The sequence below is a fragment of the Schistocerca nitens genome, chromosome 5 (assembly GCF_023898315.1).
Source record: "Schistocerca nitens isolate TAMUIC-IGC-003100 chromosome 5, iqSchNite1.1, whole genome shotgun sequence".
Classification (NCBI taxonomy): Eukaryota; Metazoa; Arthropoda; class Insecta; order Orthoptera; family Acrididae; genus Schistocerca; species Schistocerca nitens.
The window spans coordinates 88,016,459-88,032,840 of NC_064618.1; the positions used below are offsets into that span (position 1 = coordinate 88,016,459).

At 42.8% G+C, this 16,382-nt stretch overlaps 1 protein-coding gene across 1 annotated transcript in view; it reads right to left on the reverse strand.

The window, feature by feature from the left end:
• LOC126260291 (uncharacterized) overlaps positions 1-12,528 on the reverse strand; it is a 146,355-nt gene extending 133,827 nt beyond the window's left edge. The window contains exon 1 of the mRNA XM_049957615.1: positions 12,505-12,528. Within this exon, the coding sequence (XP_049813572.1) occupies positions 12,505-12,528 (24 nt within the window). The remainder of the gene's footprint in view (positions 1-12,504) is intronic.
• Between the last annotated feature and the right edge of the window lie 3,854 nt (positions 12,529-16,382).

Below are 16,382 nucleotides of genomic sequence, written 5' to 3' on the forward strand. Positions count from 1 at the left end.
CCCTTTGCCAATGGCACTGTTGCAGGTTGTGACGTCAGGACTATGTCTACTGGTCCTCTGAAAGCCTCTGTACGGTTCATGCCTAGGTATACATCGTAGTAATGTTATCGATTTTCTTTCGTATTCCATACGCGTACTACGGGGCGGTCTAGGGCGCCCTGTCACGGTTCGCGCGGCTCCTCTCGTCGGAGGTTCGAGTCCTCCCTCTGGCATGTGTGTGTGTGTGTGTGTGTGTGTGTGTGTGTGTGTGTGTGTGTGTATACGTTGTCCGTAGCGTAAGTCAGTTTAAGTTAGATTACGTAGTGTGTAAGCTTAGAGACCGATGAGCTCAGCAGTTTGGTCCCATAAGACCTTACCAATTCCATTCGCGTACTGAGTCAGGGAAAAGTGACTGCCGAAACTTTTACATGTCTTATTTCATTTTCATGATCCCTGTGTAAGACATTCCATGCGGGCAGCGTAATGCTCGCACACTCTTTTTCGAATACAGGTGCTCTAAATTTACCCGACAGGGTTTAACTAAAAGTACGTCGTCTTTCTTCCAAGAATTCCCATTTAAGCTCCCAGGGCATTTTTGTTGTACTTTCGTACGCGCTATACCGAAAAGCTACAATTCTAGCAGTGCGTCTTTGAAATCGTTCCTCTTCTGTTATTACGCCTACGTGATCAGGACTCCAAATGTTGGATCTCTATTCCAAATTGGTCGGACTAGCGTCTTATGCGCAACTTCCTTTGCAGATGTGAACTCTTCCAACAAACCTAAATCTCCATTCGCCTTAATACTGACGTTACGTGATCGTCCCATTTTCATTTCGTCTCTTAGCATTAACCCTAAATATATGATGTGGCGTGCACAAAACGTTCTTTCTCGTTGTTTCAGACCTTATCTTATATTTATACACATTTAAATAGAGGTAAAATCCATTACACGAAGAGGAAATTTTGTCCAAGTCGTTACGCAATTCCTCACGGCCATACAACAAAGGTACTTTCCTGTACACGACTGCATCATCGGAGAACAAACTCATGGTGCTGCTGATCCTCTCCGGTAAATAGTTTATATATATGGAAAACAGAGGTCCTATTACGCTTCGCTGGGGCACACCCCACTGTTACTTTCGTTTCTGTGGAAGATCCGCCATATAGTACAGCGCACTGCATTACGTTTGACAGGTGCAGCTGGCATTCAGAGACTCTAACAGAGAAAATAGCTCTAGAGATATCCCAAAATCGTAGGAAGCTCCCTGCAGCCAAACAGCCTAACAGTCAACGACGACTGCGTGGGAGCAGCAAGGGAGGCGGCGAGGCCGTGAGCAAGCATGCTTACTACCAGCTGTGACGTGGGATTTAGGGTCGGTACTCGCCCTGTCACAACCCCTTTTAACAGTCACGTGCACCCAGGTATAGGTTTTCTGTGGTTTCCCCAAATCGCTTAAAGACAAATGCCGCGATGGTTGTTTGAGAAGGACGCGACAGATATCCTTCCCCATATCCAATATGTGCTCAGTGATCTCATTGTAGACGTGATTAGACATCCTTCCTTCCTCATGAGTGACCTTTGCAACTACGAATCGAGGAATAACTTTCGAGACTTTGTTAAGTAGACTTTTGTGATACACAGTTTCAAACAAAATGGACAAGACTTCGTAGAGATAATGGAAAAGACAATGAGTCCGGGTTTAAGTGAAAAGAAGAGGTGAAGGAATGGAAGGAAAGAAGGAAGTACCGAATCTCAAATCTTTGTAGGTGCGGAAAGCTGAATAAAGCCGGAAATTAGTTCACCCAAATTTTTACAAAGTACCTACCCGTCTTCAGAAAGGATAGATTGAATACATTTTCTGGTGGAGTGTTTATTGCTGTGAGAAGTAGTTTACTTCGTAGTGATATTGAAGTACATAGTTCCTGTGAGAGTTAGTATGGGTAACTGTTATACATGAAACCGCAATAAATTATTAATTGGCTCCTTTTATCAAACTACCGACTCAGATGATATAGTTGCTGAACAGTTCAAAGAAAACTTGACTGTCATTTCAAATAGACAGCCACTCACACAATTATAGTTCGTAGTGACTTTGATCTACGCTCCATATGTTGGTGAAAATACATGTTTAATGTTGGTAGTAGGCATAGAACGTCGTAGAAATAGTATTAAATGCGTTCTCAAAGAATTATTTTGAACAACTATTTCAGGAGCCCATTGGACGTCTAAATGATTGCAAAAATATACTTGACGTCTTAGCAACCAATAAACAAGACCAAATAAGCAACATCATGACAGATACAAGGATTAGTGACCGCGCCGGCCGCGGTGGTCTCGCGGTTCTAGGCGCGCAGTCCGGAACCGTGCGACTGCTACAGTCGCAGGTTCGAATCCTGCCTCGGGCATGGATGTGTGTGAAGTCCTTAGGTTAGTTAGGTTTAAGTAGTTCTAAGTTCTAGGGGACTGACGACCACAGCAGTTGAGTCCCATAGTGCTCAGAGCCATTTGAACCATTTTTTTGATTAGTGACCGCAAAGTTGTTGTAGCTAGACTGGATACCGTATTTCCAAAGCCACCAAAAACACACGCAAAGCGTATCTATTCAAAAAAGCAGATAAAAATTCTGTTGACACCTTCCTAAGACAGTCTCCACTCCTTTAAATTTGACAACGTAAACGTAGCTCAGATATGGTGTAAATTCAAAGAGTTAGCTTTGTCGGTAATTGAGAGATATATACCGAACAGATTTGTAAGAGATGATACCGATCCCCCATGGTACACAAAACAGGTCAGAACACTGTTGCAGAAGCAACGAAAAAAGCATACCAAATTTAAAAGAACGCAAAATCCTAAGGAATATCGAAGTTTTGCAGAAGATCGAAATTAAGTGCGAACTTCAGTGCGAGATGCATTTAATATTTTCCATACCGAAACACAGTCTCGAAATCTGGCAGGAAATCCAAATAGATTCGGGTCATATGTAAAGTACACCAGTAACAAGACGCATGAACACCTTCACTGTGCGCTAACAATGGTGGTGTTATTGATGACAGTGTCACCCCAGATCACGTAAGAAACAGATTGTCCAATCGCTTGGTCTAGCAGGCAACCCTTGTCAGGGAACGGCCACCAGGCGGCAACAGCGTCGCACCCTTACTTGTGGAATCAACCACTAGATGGCACTCCGTTTTGTGAAATATGTGGCAACATCGGCCGAACGCGTACAGCTTTCCACTATTTGGCGTCTGTGAAGTACAGCTGTTTCTGACATACAAGTGGTAGTGGATCGAGTCGTCATGCCGAGAACCTGCGAGTATATCAACTGTGGAAGGAGTAGACGAACAAATCCTGAATTAAAAATGTTGTGTCTAGTTCCTACAGCATAGACACAATGAGGTAGCTAGGTGCACGCTAAACTAAGCAGACGGGCTTGAAGTTCTGGAACATGAGACTTATCAATGAATAAGAAGAAAAGTACGTAGATGTTACTTAACTTTTATTCTCTTGTTGGAATACATCTCTCTTGAATTTTAGTAAGCTATAAGCGCTGATACAAATGGCGTCTTGCTAGGTAGTAGCTATGGACTAAGCTGAAGGCTATTCTATCTGTCTCTCGGCAAATGAGAGGAAAGCTTCGTACGTCTGGTCGCAAGCTATGTCGTCCGTACCACTGGGGCGAGGTCTAGTCCGTGTCTTGTGACCTGCCATGTGGTGGCGCTAGGATTGCGATTACACAGTGGCGACACGCGGGTCCGACATGTACTACAGGACCGCGGCCGATTTAAGTTACCACCTAGCAAGTGTGGTGTCTGGCGGTGACACCACAAAAAATGTTCAGATTTCCCATCAAAGATAAAGAAAGGTTACGCGAGTGGATTTTAAATTCAGGTAAATCAATAAATTAGTTACGAGTAAGAATTAATGATGAGCCCTAAGCATTCGTTCCTATATACATTTTGTCGATCTTATATTCTGATATAACGTGGCAGCCCTTCCTGTACAAGAATCATATCATATAATTTTTAAATGAAATCTTTGCTGCGATTTGGACTTTTTTATATGTTCAAAGACAAGTGTAGTAGAACTGTCTCAAAACTGAAAATTATAAAAAATATGTAGTTTATTCATATTGTATTTAAGTACCAAATAAAGATTCTCCGTTAGGCTGCACAAATAATTTTCGTTGCCTTTCCTTGATCACTCTACCACGTTTAACTAGAAAGAAGTAATGTGTTAAATCTGAGCAAAACAGTACTGCATGTGACAATAGTAGATGTGCTGACTGCAAAGTTAAGATGTTTACCATCACAGAATTTTTTTTTTACTCACGATATTTAAGGTTTCACAATATTTATTTTTTTCGAAGATATCGTTGTTAAGTGCGTACATGAAATTATATTCGTTTAAACTAACAGTAAGCAAATGCAAAATGTGGTTATACTTAAGAACGCTTACAGAAATACTTAGAAAGGAAGCAAAATCTGTTTCTTAAACTTATTTACAGTCTCAATTTGAAAAATATCTTGTAGTTATAACTCACCTAATCCTTACACATACTTTATGCAAAATAAATAATTATGTCGGTAATGTCAGGACGCGAAACCCACTGCTCAGTGCAGTATTTGTCAGTAAATTAACGGATTATATTTCAAAGACGTTGAGGTTTTGAAAACTTTCTAGTGTTAACCTGCACGTGGATATCTTTTTTACCAACATAATCCGTATCAGAAGAGCTGTATAACAAAGAGGAAATAGACGGCATGGAAGGCGAGTGTAAAATCTATGTGACTGCAATACAGTCTGCATTTAAACAGTAACTTACGAGAAATATTTGTGTGTTACTTTTCATTTATTTCATTTTGTATATGATTGTGAGAAGTATCCCTACAGTAGAAATAAACTTGGTTTGTAGAATTACAGGAGTTAATCTACATTCTTCGATTGAAAACTCGGGAAAAACCATAGCCAATCATGGTCTACAGTCAGCTGTGTGACGAATGCATTTCGCGTGCAGCGCTCTAGCCGAACAAAAATCAGCATCATTCACGTCACAGAAGATACAGCGTTGCCAATTCCGCGACATGGACAGGTCAGCTAGCATTGTAGCGTCGCCTGCAACATCTGTTGACCGACGGGAAAACTATTTTTGCGGTTGCCTGTTCCGCCGTAAGGACGGTCAATCTGTTTCTTACGTGATCTGGGGTGCCACTAAAGCATAACTATTATGCACGGTTTTCGGACATTCCTCCTCAAAAAAAGAACTCGAATTAACAACTTCCAACATGAGTAACTTAGAATCAGGTATCCTTGGTGTAGGGAAGTAGCTTAAAACATTCAAGAAGGGCAAGGCTTCCGGTCCAGATTTTATTCTAGTCCCGGTCCTTTCAGAGTATGCTGATACAATACCTCCATAGTTATCAGTCATATACAACCGCTCGGTCGTAGAAAGATCCGTAGCCACAGATTGGAAAGCTGCGCAGGTAACACCAAGATAGAAAATAATAGTCGGCTGAATTACAGACCCATATTACTGACTGCGATTTGCTGTATAATTTTGGAACATGTACTGTTCTCCAACGTTGTGAATCACGTCGAAGAAAACGATTTATTGACAAACAATCAACACGAATTCAAAAAGAACATTCCTGTGGAACACAACTAGCTCTTTAAATTCACGAAGTAGCGAGTGCTATCGACAGAGGACGTCAAATTGATTCCATATTTCTAGATTTCCAGAACGATTTTTATAAGGTTCCTCATAAGCGACTTCTCATTAAATTTCATGCCTGTGTGACTAGATTCGTGATTTCTTGTCAGAGAGGTCACAGGTAGTAATAACTGACGGAAGATCATCGAGAGAAACAGAAGTTATATCTGGCGTCCCCAAGGAAGTGGTATAGGCCGTTTGTGGTTTCTGATCTACATAAACAATTTAGGAGACAATATGAGCGATCCCCTTAGATTGTCTGCAGATGATGTTGCCATTTATCGTCATTAAAGTCATCAGTTGACGAAGACGAACTGCAAAATGGTATAGTCAAGATATCTGTATGGTGCCAAAAGTGACAGTTGACTCCACCTCACTGAAAAGTGTGAAGTCATCCACACGAGCATTAAAGAAAATCCGCTAAATTCTAGTTCCACGATAAAACACACAAATCTAAAGGCTGTAAACTTATATAAATACTTAGGAACTACAGTTACGAATAACTTAAATTGGAAAGATCACATAGATTAAATTCTGGGGAAAGCAAATCAAAGGCTAGGGTTTATTGGAAGAACACTTAGAAAACATAACAGGTTTACTAAAGAGACTGCTTCAACTACGCTTGTCCGCCCTCTTCATTATTGCTGTGCGCTTTTGGGATCCGCATCAGATAGGACTGATGAAGGCCATCGAAGAAGTTCAAAGACGGGCAGCTCGTTTTGGTTATCGCGGAATAGGTGAGAGAGTGCAACGCATACGATATACGAATTGGGTTGGCGGTCACTAAAACAAAGGCCTTTTTTCTCTGCGGCATGAGCTCCTCATGAAATTTCAATTACCTTCCTTCTCCTCAGACTGTGAAAATATTTTGTTGGTGCCCGTCTACATAGGGAGAAATGATCATCGATTAAAATACGAGAAACTGAAGCTCGCACGGAAAGATTTAAGTGTTCGTTTTCTTCCCGCGTGCTGTTCGAGAGTAAAATGGAAGAGAAGTAAAAAGGTGGTTCGATGAACCCTTTGCCAGGCACTTAATTGTGAATTGCAGAGCAATCATGTAGATGTAGATATAGAACTAGATGTAGATGAAGGAAGATTAATGTTTGATATCCCGTCGACAACGAGAAAATTAGAGGCGGAGCAAAAGCTCGGATCGGGCAAGTATGGGACGGTCAACAGGCTGTGTGGATTTCAAAAGAAACCTTCCGTCATTAGGAAAACCAGGAATTAGGAACATAGATACCTTAGGAAAACCGTGAAACAATTCCACATAGATAGATGGTCACGGATTCGCACCGTGTTCTTCTCGAATCCGAGGCTACAGCTTAACCACTACGGTACCTCGCTCGGCATATAAAGCCCATGTATAATCTCCATCAGCCACCACTTGGCCACTGCTTGCATAACATTAATTTGTACCAATACTAGCTACTCCGAGTCATGTTCAGTCGCAACTATAGGGCGAAGGGAAAACTACTGTTGGTATATCTCCATATACTCGGTAACGCAATTTGTGTTATTCTCAGGAAATCGATAGTCCCCACGAGTCCAGTCTACTACCACTGACTCGCCTCTACCGGTTGTTAGAGCTTACATTACAATCTGAAAAACATGAGCGTTTCGTATGTTGGTTTGCCCATCTATTCTTTCATCGTTATTACAAACAGGAGTGATCAGCATTTTCCGTCAAGTGTTAGTGTACGATACCCGGTACATTCTGGAAACACTCCTGGAAAATATTGTAGCTGTCACTACGAAACAGATTCATTCTGTTGCATTTTCAGTCAAATGCAAGGGAAATTCATGACGTACCTTTCACTTTGAGCAGTCACTGCTGCCTTTCTGTATCGGGAGTACCGGTTCCAATAAGAACCTTTTATGAGTTTGCGTGTGGGTGGAATTAGTAGTACGGTAGTTCCGACCTCTAGCGTCAATGAATCTTTAACAGTAGAACTTCGCAATATGGATTTCTGTCTCTCGTCTTTGGTTCAGAATCTAGGCTGGTATATGAGATATTGAACAAATGTTTGCACCCATTCGTCGACTATATATAACCCGACCTTCCTAGGTCTTTCCCCCAGGTCTGTGCACAAAGTAAACTTCAAGTATACTTCTCAATGATCTACGACAATGTATAAAGGTTTCCATTTCTCCATCAGTTTCCGTATATTCTCTTTTCGAACAACAGAAAACCTGTCTTTCAATCACTGGAATGAAAGCTGCCAGCTTCGGATATAATCTCACAGCTAGAAATAAACGAAAATCGAAGGTTATGAGGAAATATAGACCTTAGTATTCATCTCGTATCCCAAAACGGGACGACTATGATGAAAAATCAATTTTCTAATAAACGTAAACGTATCATTTCATGTGATTAATAATACAGATCCGTCTTATGCCGTTATATGACGCGCAACCACCAGTGTTTGAATAATACAGGGTGATTCAAAAAGAATACAACTTTAAAAATGTGTATTTAATGAAAGAAACATAATATAACCTTCTGTTATACATCATTACAAAGAGTATTTAAAAAGGTTTTTTTTCCACTCAAAAACAAGTTCAGAGATGTTCAATATGGCCCCCTCCAGACACTCGAGCAATATCAACCCGATACTCCAACTCGTTCCACACTCTCTGTAGCATATCAGGCGTTAACAGTTTGGATAGCTGCTGTTATTTCTCGTTTCAAATCATCAATGGTGGCTGGGAGAGGTGGCCGAAACACCATATCCTTAACATACCCCCATAAGAAAAAATCGCAGGGGGTAAGATCAGGGCTTCTTGGAGGCCAGTGATGAAGTGCTCTGTCACGGGCTGCCTGGCGGCCGATCCATCGCCTCGGGTAGTTGACGTTCAGGTAGTTACGGACAGATAAGTGCCAATGTGGTGGCGCTCCAACCTGCTGAAATATGAATTGTTGTGCTTCTTGTTCGAGCTGAGGGAACAGCCAATTCTCTAACATCTCCAGATACTGTAGTCCAGTTACAGTAGCACCTTCGAAGAAAAAGGGACCAAAAACTTTATTGGCTGAAATGGCACACCCATTCTCTGTAAACTGTTTATACCAACGATTAATACACCACCTATCAGGAGGTTTAACACCATACTTCGTTCGAAATGCACGCTGAACAACTGTCGTCGATTCACTTCTGCCGTACTCAATAACACAAAAAGCTTTCTGTTGAGCGGTCGCCACCTTAGCATCAACTGACGCTGACGCCTAGTCAACAGCGCCTCAAGCGAACAAATGTACAACTAAATGAAACTTTATAGCTCCCTTAATTCCCGACAGATAGTGCTTAGCTCTGCCTTTTGTCGTTGCAGAGTTTTAAATTCCTAAAGTTGTGGTATTCTTTTTGAATCACCCTGTATAGCACAGAAAAGTCGTCCTTGTCAATGAAAAAATGAGCACTATTCTTTTCAGTTAAATCAATAAAAAATTCAGAAGTAATGTTGAACACAGTTAAATAAATAGTCAGTCGCAAGAAGAAATTAAAAAAGAAAGAACGAAACATTCAGGTCTCTCAAATGAACAACAGTTGCTGCTAGGGTTATACAGGGCGTTCGGAAAGCTGCTGTGCAATTACAACGTTTGTTGGAAAAGACATCCACGGGCGGCTATACAAACCTCAGCTCGCTTAATTTTATTGGCTAACACTTTCTGCGAAACTGATTGTGATATGCTTCCCAACAAAGAAGTTATTTCAGTATAAGTTACAGTGAGTGTGTAGGCGATTGCAATACATTAGACATTTTGCTGCTCTCCACAGAATAAAGTCTGGTGGAGAAAGGCCTGACAAGTGGGGAGACCATAGGTTTTCTAAGGTAACACGTTCCCCAAAAAACTTTCCAAAAGACGCTTAGTGTTTCTAGCTGTGTGCCTAGAAGCGCCATCTTGCTGAAACCACGAGTTGCTGATTTCGTCATCTTTTGTTTGGTCAACCAAATCATGGGTCGTTAAACAATAACGTTCACTGTTCATGGTTTCTTCAAAAATTAAAGATTCAGTTATGCTCCGTCTGGATGCTGCCACCCACACTCCAACTGTGATCACGCAGTGGTGTTTCAAGCACAGCACGTGGATTCTCCGTTGACCATAACCGTGTCTTTAATGTGTTAGCTTGAGCAGGCAAGTACAACCAGGCCTCGTTTGTATAGAAGGTGACATCACGAAATTCTTCTCAATAAACAATTTGCAGTAAGGGACCGAGCGAGGTGGCGCCGTGGCTAACGCACTGGACTCGCATTCGGGAGGACGACGGTTCAAACCCGCGTCCGGCCGTCCTGATCTAGGTTTTCCGTGATTTTCCTAAATCGCTTCAGGCAAATGCCAGTATGGTTGCTGTGAAAGAGCACGGCCGACTTCCTTGCGCATCCCTCCCTAACCCGATGGAATCGATGACCTGTTTGGTCCCCTTCAGTAAACCAACCAACCAACCAACTGCAGGAAAGGATACGGTTTTCATTACCTGAGTCTTTCAATTCATGCACTGCTCTCAGTTTATACATTTCAATATTTGCGATGCTGCTTTATGCGCGAGAGCAAGCCCGATACGTCTTTCATGTACCAGTTTGCGAAAAAATCTTGCTGTGCTCTGCTACATAGACCAGAAACATGCAACAACAACTGTTCGTTTAATTTAGCTGGTCTTCTACTTCATTCACTGTGTAACACTGCTCCGATCTCTCGAAATTTGTCAATAAGTCGATGAACCACTTTATGCTGAGCTGCAGCTGCTTCTGGGAACTTTTCAGCACGTACCTACTGTACTAAAACTGTCTATTTATCGACGAAACGCATGTTCAGCAAGGAAATATCTTACTCAGTTGAAACAACCACAACATGAAAGTAAATTGAACAGGTAAATACTTCACATCCCGTTTAATTACTTTCATCAACGGAATGAAATAGTTAAATGTTACGAAACAGTAGAACAAATTAGAAAAAACTCGTGTATGTATGAAAAACAGTTCTGCTAACTTGTTTTCCGCAAATTTTGTTTCGAACGTCCAACATAATGTACACCTGCAGTCCAGCGCGCAACGACTTTCCGAGCGCACAGTATAAGAGCTCAAATGAGTGGAGACAGGCTCACGTGATATGGTTAGATATGCCGGAGGATCTTCAAGTGTATTAAAATGAGTGCCTGCAGCCAGTGAATGGAAGAATGACGACATTCAGAGAAGACTACTTCGGGATAATTGACAAAATTGTTTACTCTGGGACTGCTGATGAATCAAATTGGAACAGTTCAATGACAAGTAACTGTCGTATTAAGTGGGCACGTACAACCTCTATAAAGCTCAATTCCGTTCCGGAAAACCCACTAGCAGCATATTCAGACGAGATTAGGGCAACAACTCTTCTACATCTACATACATACTCCGCAATCCACAAGGGCGGAGGGTACCTCGTACCACAACTAGCATCTTCTCTCCCTGTTCCACTCTCAAACAGAACGAGGGAAAAATGACTGCCTATATGCCTCTGTACGAGCCCTAATCCCGCTTATCTTATCTTTGTGGCCTTTCCGCGAAACATACGTTGGCGGCAGTAAAATTGAACTGCACTCAGCCTCAGATGCTGGTTCTCTAAATGTCCTCAGTAGCGATTCACGAAAAGAACGCCTCCTTTCCTCCAGAGACTCCCACCCGAGTTCCTGAAGCATTTCCGTAACACTCGCGTCATGATCAACCCTAACAGTAACAAATCTAGCACCCTGCCTCTAAAAATGATCCAAATGGCTCTGAGCACTATGGGACTCAACTGCGGAGGTCCCCTAGAACTTAGAACTACTTAAACCTAACCTAAGGACATCACACACATCCATGGCCGAGGCAGGATTCGAACCCGCGACCGTAGTGGTCGCGCGGTTCCGGACTGTAGCGCCTAGAACCGCTTGGCCACTCAGGCCGGCACCCTGCCTCTGAATTGCTTCTATGTCCTCCCTCAATCCGACCTGATAGGGATCCCAAACGCTCGAGCAGTACTCAAGAATAGGTCGTATTAGTGGTTTATAAGCGGTCTCCTTTACAGATGAACCACATTTTCCCAAAATTCTACCAATGAACCGAAGACGACTGTTCGCCTTCCCCACAACTACCATTACATGCTTGTTCCACTTCATATCGCTCTGCAATGTTACGCCCAAATATTTAATCGACGTGACTGTTTCAAGCACTACACTACTAATGGAGTATTCAAACATTACGGGATTCTTTTTCCTATTCATCTGCATTAATTGCAATAATCTTCAGCAGGGTGCCGAATCTGGACACTCATTACACTACCAAGGAAAAATTGATCGCTTTAGAAATGTTGTACACCGCACGAGACTCCCGTCGAGGACCACGTTCCTAACTTCTAAACACGGAGAGGACTAATAAAATGGCGACAGAACTTAAGAGAAGGGAACGTTGATACGACGGCCACATCGTGGGCATCCGGTGGCGCGCGGACTTCCACACTAGAACAGTCAGTAGGCGTGGATGTCGAGGAGGAATGATTTAACAAATATAAAAATTCAGGAAGTTTGTTTCAGGATTTATCCAATGACCTTTCTGGCACTGGACGAAGACGAAACAGTCTCCCAAAGGTGATACAAACTTTACGTGTTTTTACACCGTGATGCGACTATATACGATGAAAAACTTTCGTTCGCATTGACAGGATTTTGACCGACGCCTGTATTTTCCAACAATTGACCAGGTTATCGCGAGCCAAATGTGAAAATAATTCAGACACCAGGTTGCGACTGGTGAGCCTACGCTGCGGTTTGGCACAGTGACGGGAGACGAGATGAGGCGGACTCACCAGCAGAGAAGCAGCGCGTGCCATGTCGGGGCAGAGAAGCACAGTGCGAGTGGCGAGCGGCGGGGTGCGGCGTCAGCGGCGGAGGTCCAGAGCAGACTGGTGGGCGCGCGCCACCGCCCGCCGCTTTATACCGCACCCAGCCAGGACCAGCCGAGACCAGGCAGGTGCAGGGGTGGCTCGGGGCCGCAGCGCACCGCACACCAGCCACCTTGCGGGCGCTGACTGCCTGCACTCGCACCACTCCACGCTCCGCAAGTCATCGCCTCTCTGCCCGACACGCAGCTGGCTCTCTGCTTCTTTACATCACCCATCCTATGGGACGCTAACATACACTGTGTAAGTAGGCTGTTTAGGTTCTTATATTGGTAACGCCACCGCCACGCAGCGCTCTGCATGAAAATCACTGGCTGTGCTGTGTGCAGTCTGTGGTTGGGTGGCATGTTGGAATTTGCTATTGTAGTGTTGGGCAGTTGGCTGTTAACAGCGCGTAGCGTTGCGCAGTTGGAGGTGAGCCGCCAGCAGTGGTGGATGTGGGGAGAGAAATGGCCTAGTTTTCAGAGCAGATGATCTGGACGTGTGTCCATCAGAGACAGTAAATTTGTAAGACTGGATGCCATGAACTGCTATATATATTATGACTTTTGAACACTATTAAGGTAAATACATTGTTTGTTCTCTATCAAAATCTTTCATTTGCTAACTGTGCCTATCAGTAGTTAGTGCCTTCAGTAGTTTGAATCTTTTATTTAGCTGGCAGTAGTGGCGCTCGCTGTATCGCAGTAGTTCGAGTAACGAAGATTTTTGTGAGGTAAGTGATTTGTGAAAGGTATAGGTTAATGTTAGTCAGGGCCATTGTTTTGTAGGGATTATTGAAAGTCAGATAGCGTTGCGCTAAAAATATTGTGTGTCAGTTGCGTGTTGATCAGAATAGGTAAAGAGCGAAATGTCTGAGTACGTTCAGTTCTGCTCAGCTGTTTGAAAATCAAATAACGTAAGGGTTTTATCAGCACAGTAATTCATTAATTTTTCTAAGGCGACGTTTCAACTGTTACACGAAATGCACTGAAGTACCGCGTACGCAGGGTATAAAGACCACTGCAATGGCGCAGCTGTCATTTGTAACGACAAGGGAAACTCCCAATCGTACCCCCGTAAGGTTTAGTGGTAAAATGACCGTGTGGATAGCCCGTCAAAAACTGAACACAGATCAAGCATGGAAACAGGAAGAAGGTGTACTGAAATGTGAAAAAAGAAGCAAAATACAAACAGTGAACGGTCCGAGCTCAACGTGTGCAACATCGAGTAAATTACAAGAATCTCAACGTCCAAAGCCGGCACGGTAGCACAGTGTGTTCGATCAGAGGGTTAGCTGTCCTCTGTAATAAAAAAAACTGAGTGAATGGATCATTAATGAACTTCAACGGGCGTCAGGGGACGTTCGCCACGAACGATTGCAACGAACTATAACGAACAAAATGAGTTTAAAAAAAAATCGTGTTTGGTCAGAGGGTTACGGGCCTTCTGTAATATTAGCACTGGGTTAATCGATCAATAACGAGCTTAAACGGTTTTCTTATGACCTCCGCCCCGAGCAGATGCAACGAACAGAAGCGAACATATTGAGTTGTTTTTTTTAAAAAAAAAGTTCTGTGGTTATAGTTTTGGACTCCAAAGCGGAAGATCCGTGTTCAAATCTCCCTCGTGCCCCACTTCTTTTTACTACAAAATTATGAACTTCCCGTCCAGTCACTGATGTATCTTTTCTCCTTCTATAGTCTTGGAAATTGCCATCCTATGCACTCTACGTTTCCAGCATTTGTAGACTTAGAGAAAGCTTTTGACAATGTTGACTGGAATATTCTCTTTCAAATTCTGAAGGTGGCAGGGGTAAAATACAGAGAGCGAAAGGCTATTTACAATATGTACAGAAACCAGATGGCAGTTATAAGAGCCGAGGGGCATGAAAGGGAAGCAGTGGTTGGGAATGGATTGAGACAGGGTTGTAGTCTCTCCCCGATGTTATTCAATCTGTATATTGAGCAAGCAGTAAAGCAAACAAAAGAAAAGTTCGGAGTAGGTATTAAAATCCATGGAGAAGAAATTGAGGTTCGCCGATGACATTGTAATTGTGTCAGAGACAGCAAAGGACTTGGAAGAGCATTTGAACGCAATGGATAGTGTCTTGAAAGGAGGATATAAGATGAACATCAACAAAAGCAAAACGAGGATTATGGAATGTTGTCGAATTAAGTCGGGTGATGCTGAGGGAATTAGATTAGGAAATGAGACACTTAAAGTAGTAAAGGAGTTTTGCTATTTGGGGAGCAAAATAACTGATGATGGTCGAAGTAGAGAGGATATAAAATGTAGACTGGCAATGGCAAGAAAAGCGTTTCTGAAGAAGAGAAATTTGTTAACATCGAGTATAGATTTAAGTGTCGGGAAGTCGTTTCTGAAAGTATTTGTATGGAGTGTAGCCATGTATGGAAGTGAAACATGGACAATAAATAGTTTGGACAAGAAGAGAATAGAAGCTTTCGAAATGTGGTGCTACAGAAGAATGCTGAAGATTAAATGCGTAGATCACATAACTAATGAGGAGGTATTGAATAGAATTGGGGAAAAGAGGAATTTGTGGCACAACTTGACAAGAAGAAGGGACCGGTTGGTGGGACATGTTCTGAGGCATCAAGGGATCACAAATTTACATTGTATGGCAGTGTGGAGGGTAAAAATCATAGAGGGAGACCAAGAGATGAATACACTAAGCAGATTCACAAGGACGTAGGTTGCAGTAAGTACTGGGAGATAAAGGAGCTTGCACAGGATAGAGTAGCATGGAGAGCTGCATCAAACCAGTCTCAGGACTGAAGACCACAACAACAATGCACCGATTGTAGAATATCAATCATATGGTAAGAATACATTCGTTGCAAGTAAATGTGATGAACAGTGACAGCAAGCAAGATGCCACACTGACCTCTCACAGGATGAAAACAATAAACAAACGGGTTTGAACTACGTTATAACAAATGAATTCAAGAATAAAAACTTCCAAAACGGAACGCAAGAGTCATAATGTGTTGCTAGTGCATAACAAAGAGAATGTACAGGGTGTTTCAAAAATGACCGGTATATTTGAAACGGCAATAAAAACTAAACGAGCAGCGATAGAAATACACCGTTTGTTGCAATATGCTTGGGACAACAGTACATTTTCAGGCGGACAAACTTTCGAAATTACAGTAGTTACAATTTTCAACAACAGATGGCGCTGCAAGTGATGTGAAAGATATAGAAGACAACGCAGTCTGTGGGTGCGCCATTCTGTACGTCGTCTTTCTGCTGTAAGCGTGTGCTGTTCACAACGTGCAAGTGTGCTGTAGACAACATGGTTTATTCCTTAGAACAGAGGATTTTTCTGGTGTTGGAATTCCACCGCCTAGAACACAGTGTTGTTGCAACAAGACGAAGTTTTCAATGGAGGTTTAATGTAACCAAAGGACCGAAAAGCGATACAATAAAGGATCTGTTTGAAAAATTTCAACGGACTGGGAACGTGACGGATGAACGTGCTGGAAAGGTAGGGCGACCGCGTATGGCAACCACAGAGGGCAACGCGCAGCTAGTGCAGGAGGTGATCCAACAGCGGCCTCGTGTTTCCGTTCGCCGTGTTGCAGCTGCGGTCCAAATGACGCCAACGTCCACGTATCGTCTCATGCGCCAGAGTTTACACCTCTATCCATACAAAATTCAAACGCGGCAACCCCTCAGCGCCGCTACCATTGCTGCACGAGAGACATTCGCTAACGATATAGTGCACAGGATTGATGACGGTGATATGCATGTGGGCAGCATTTGGTTTACTGACGAAGCTT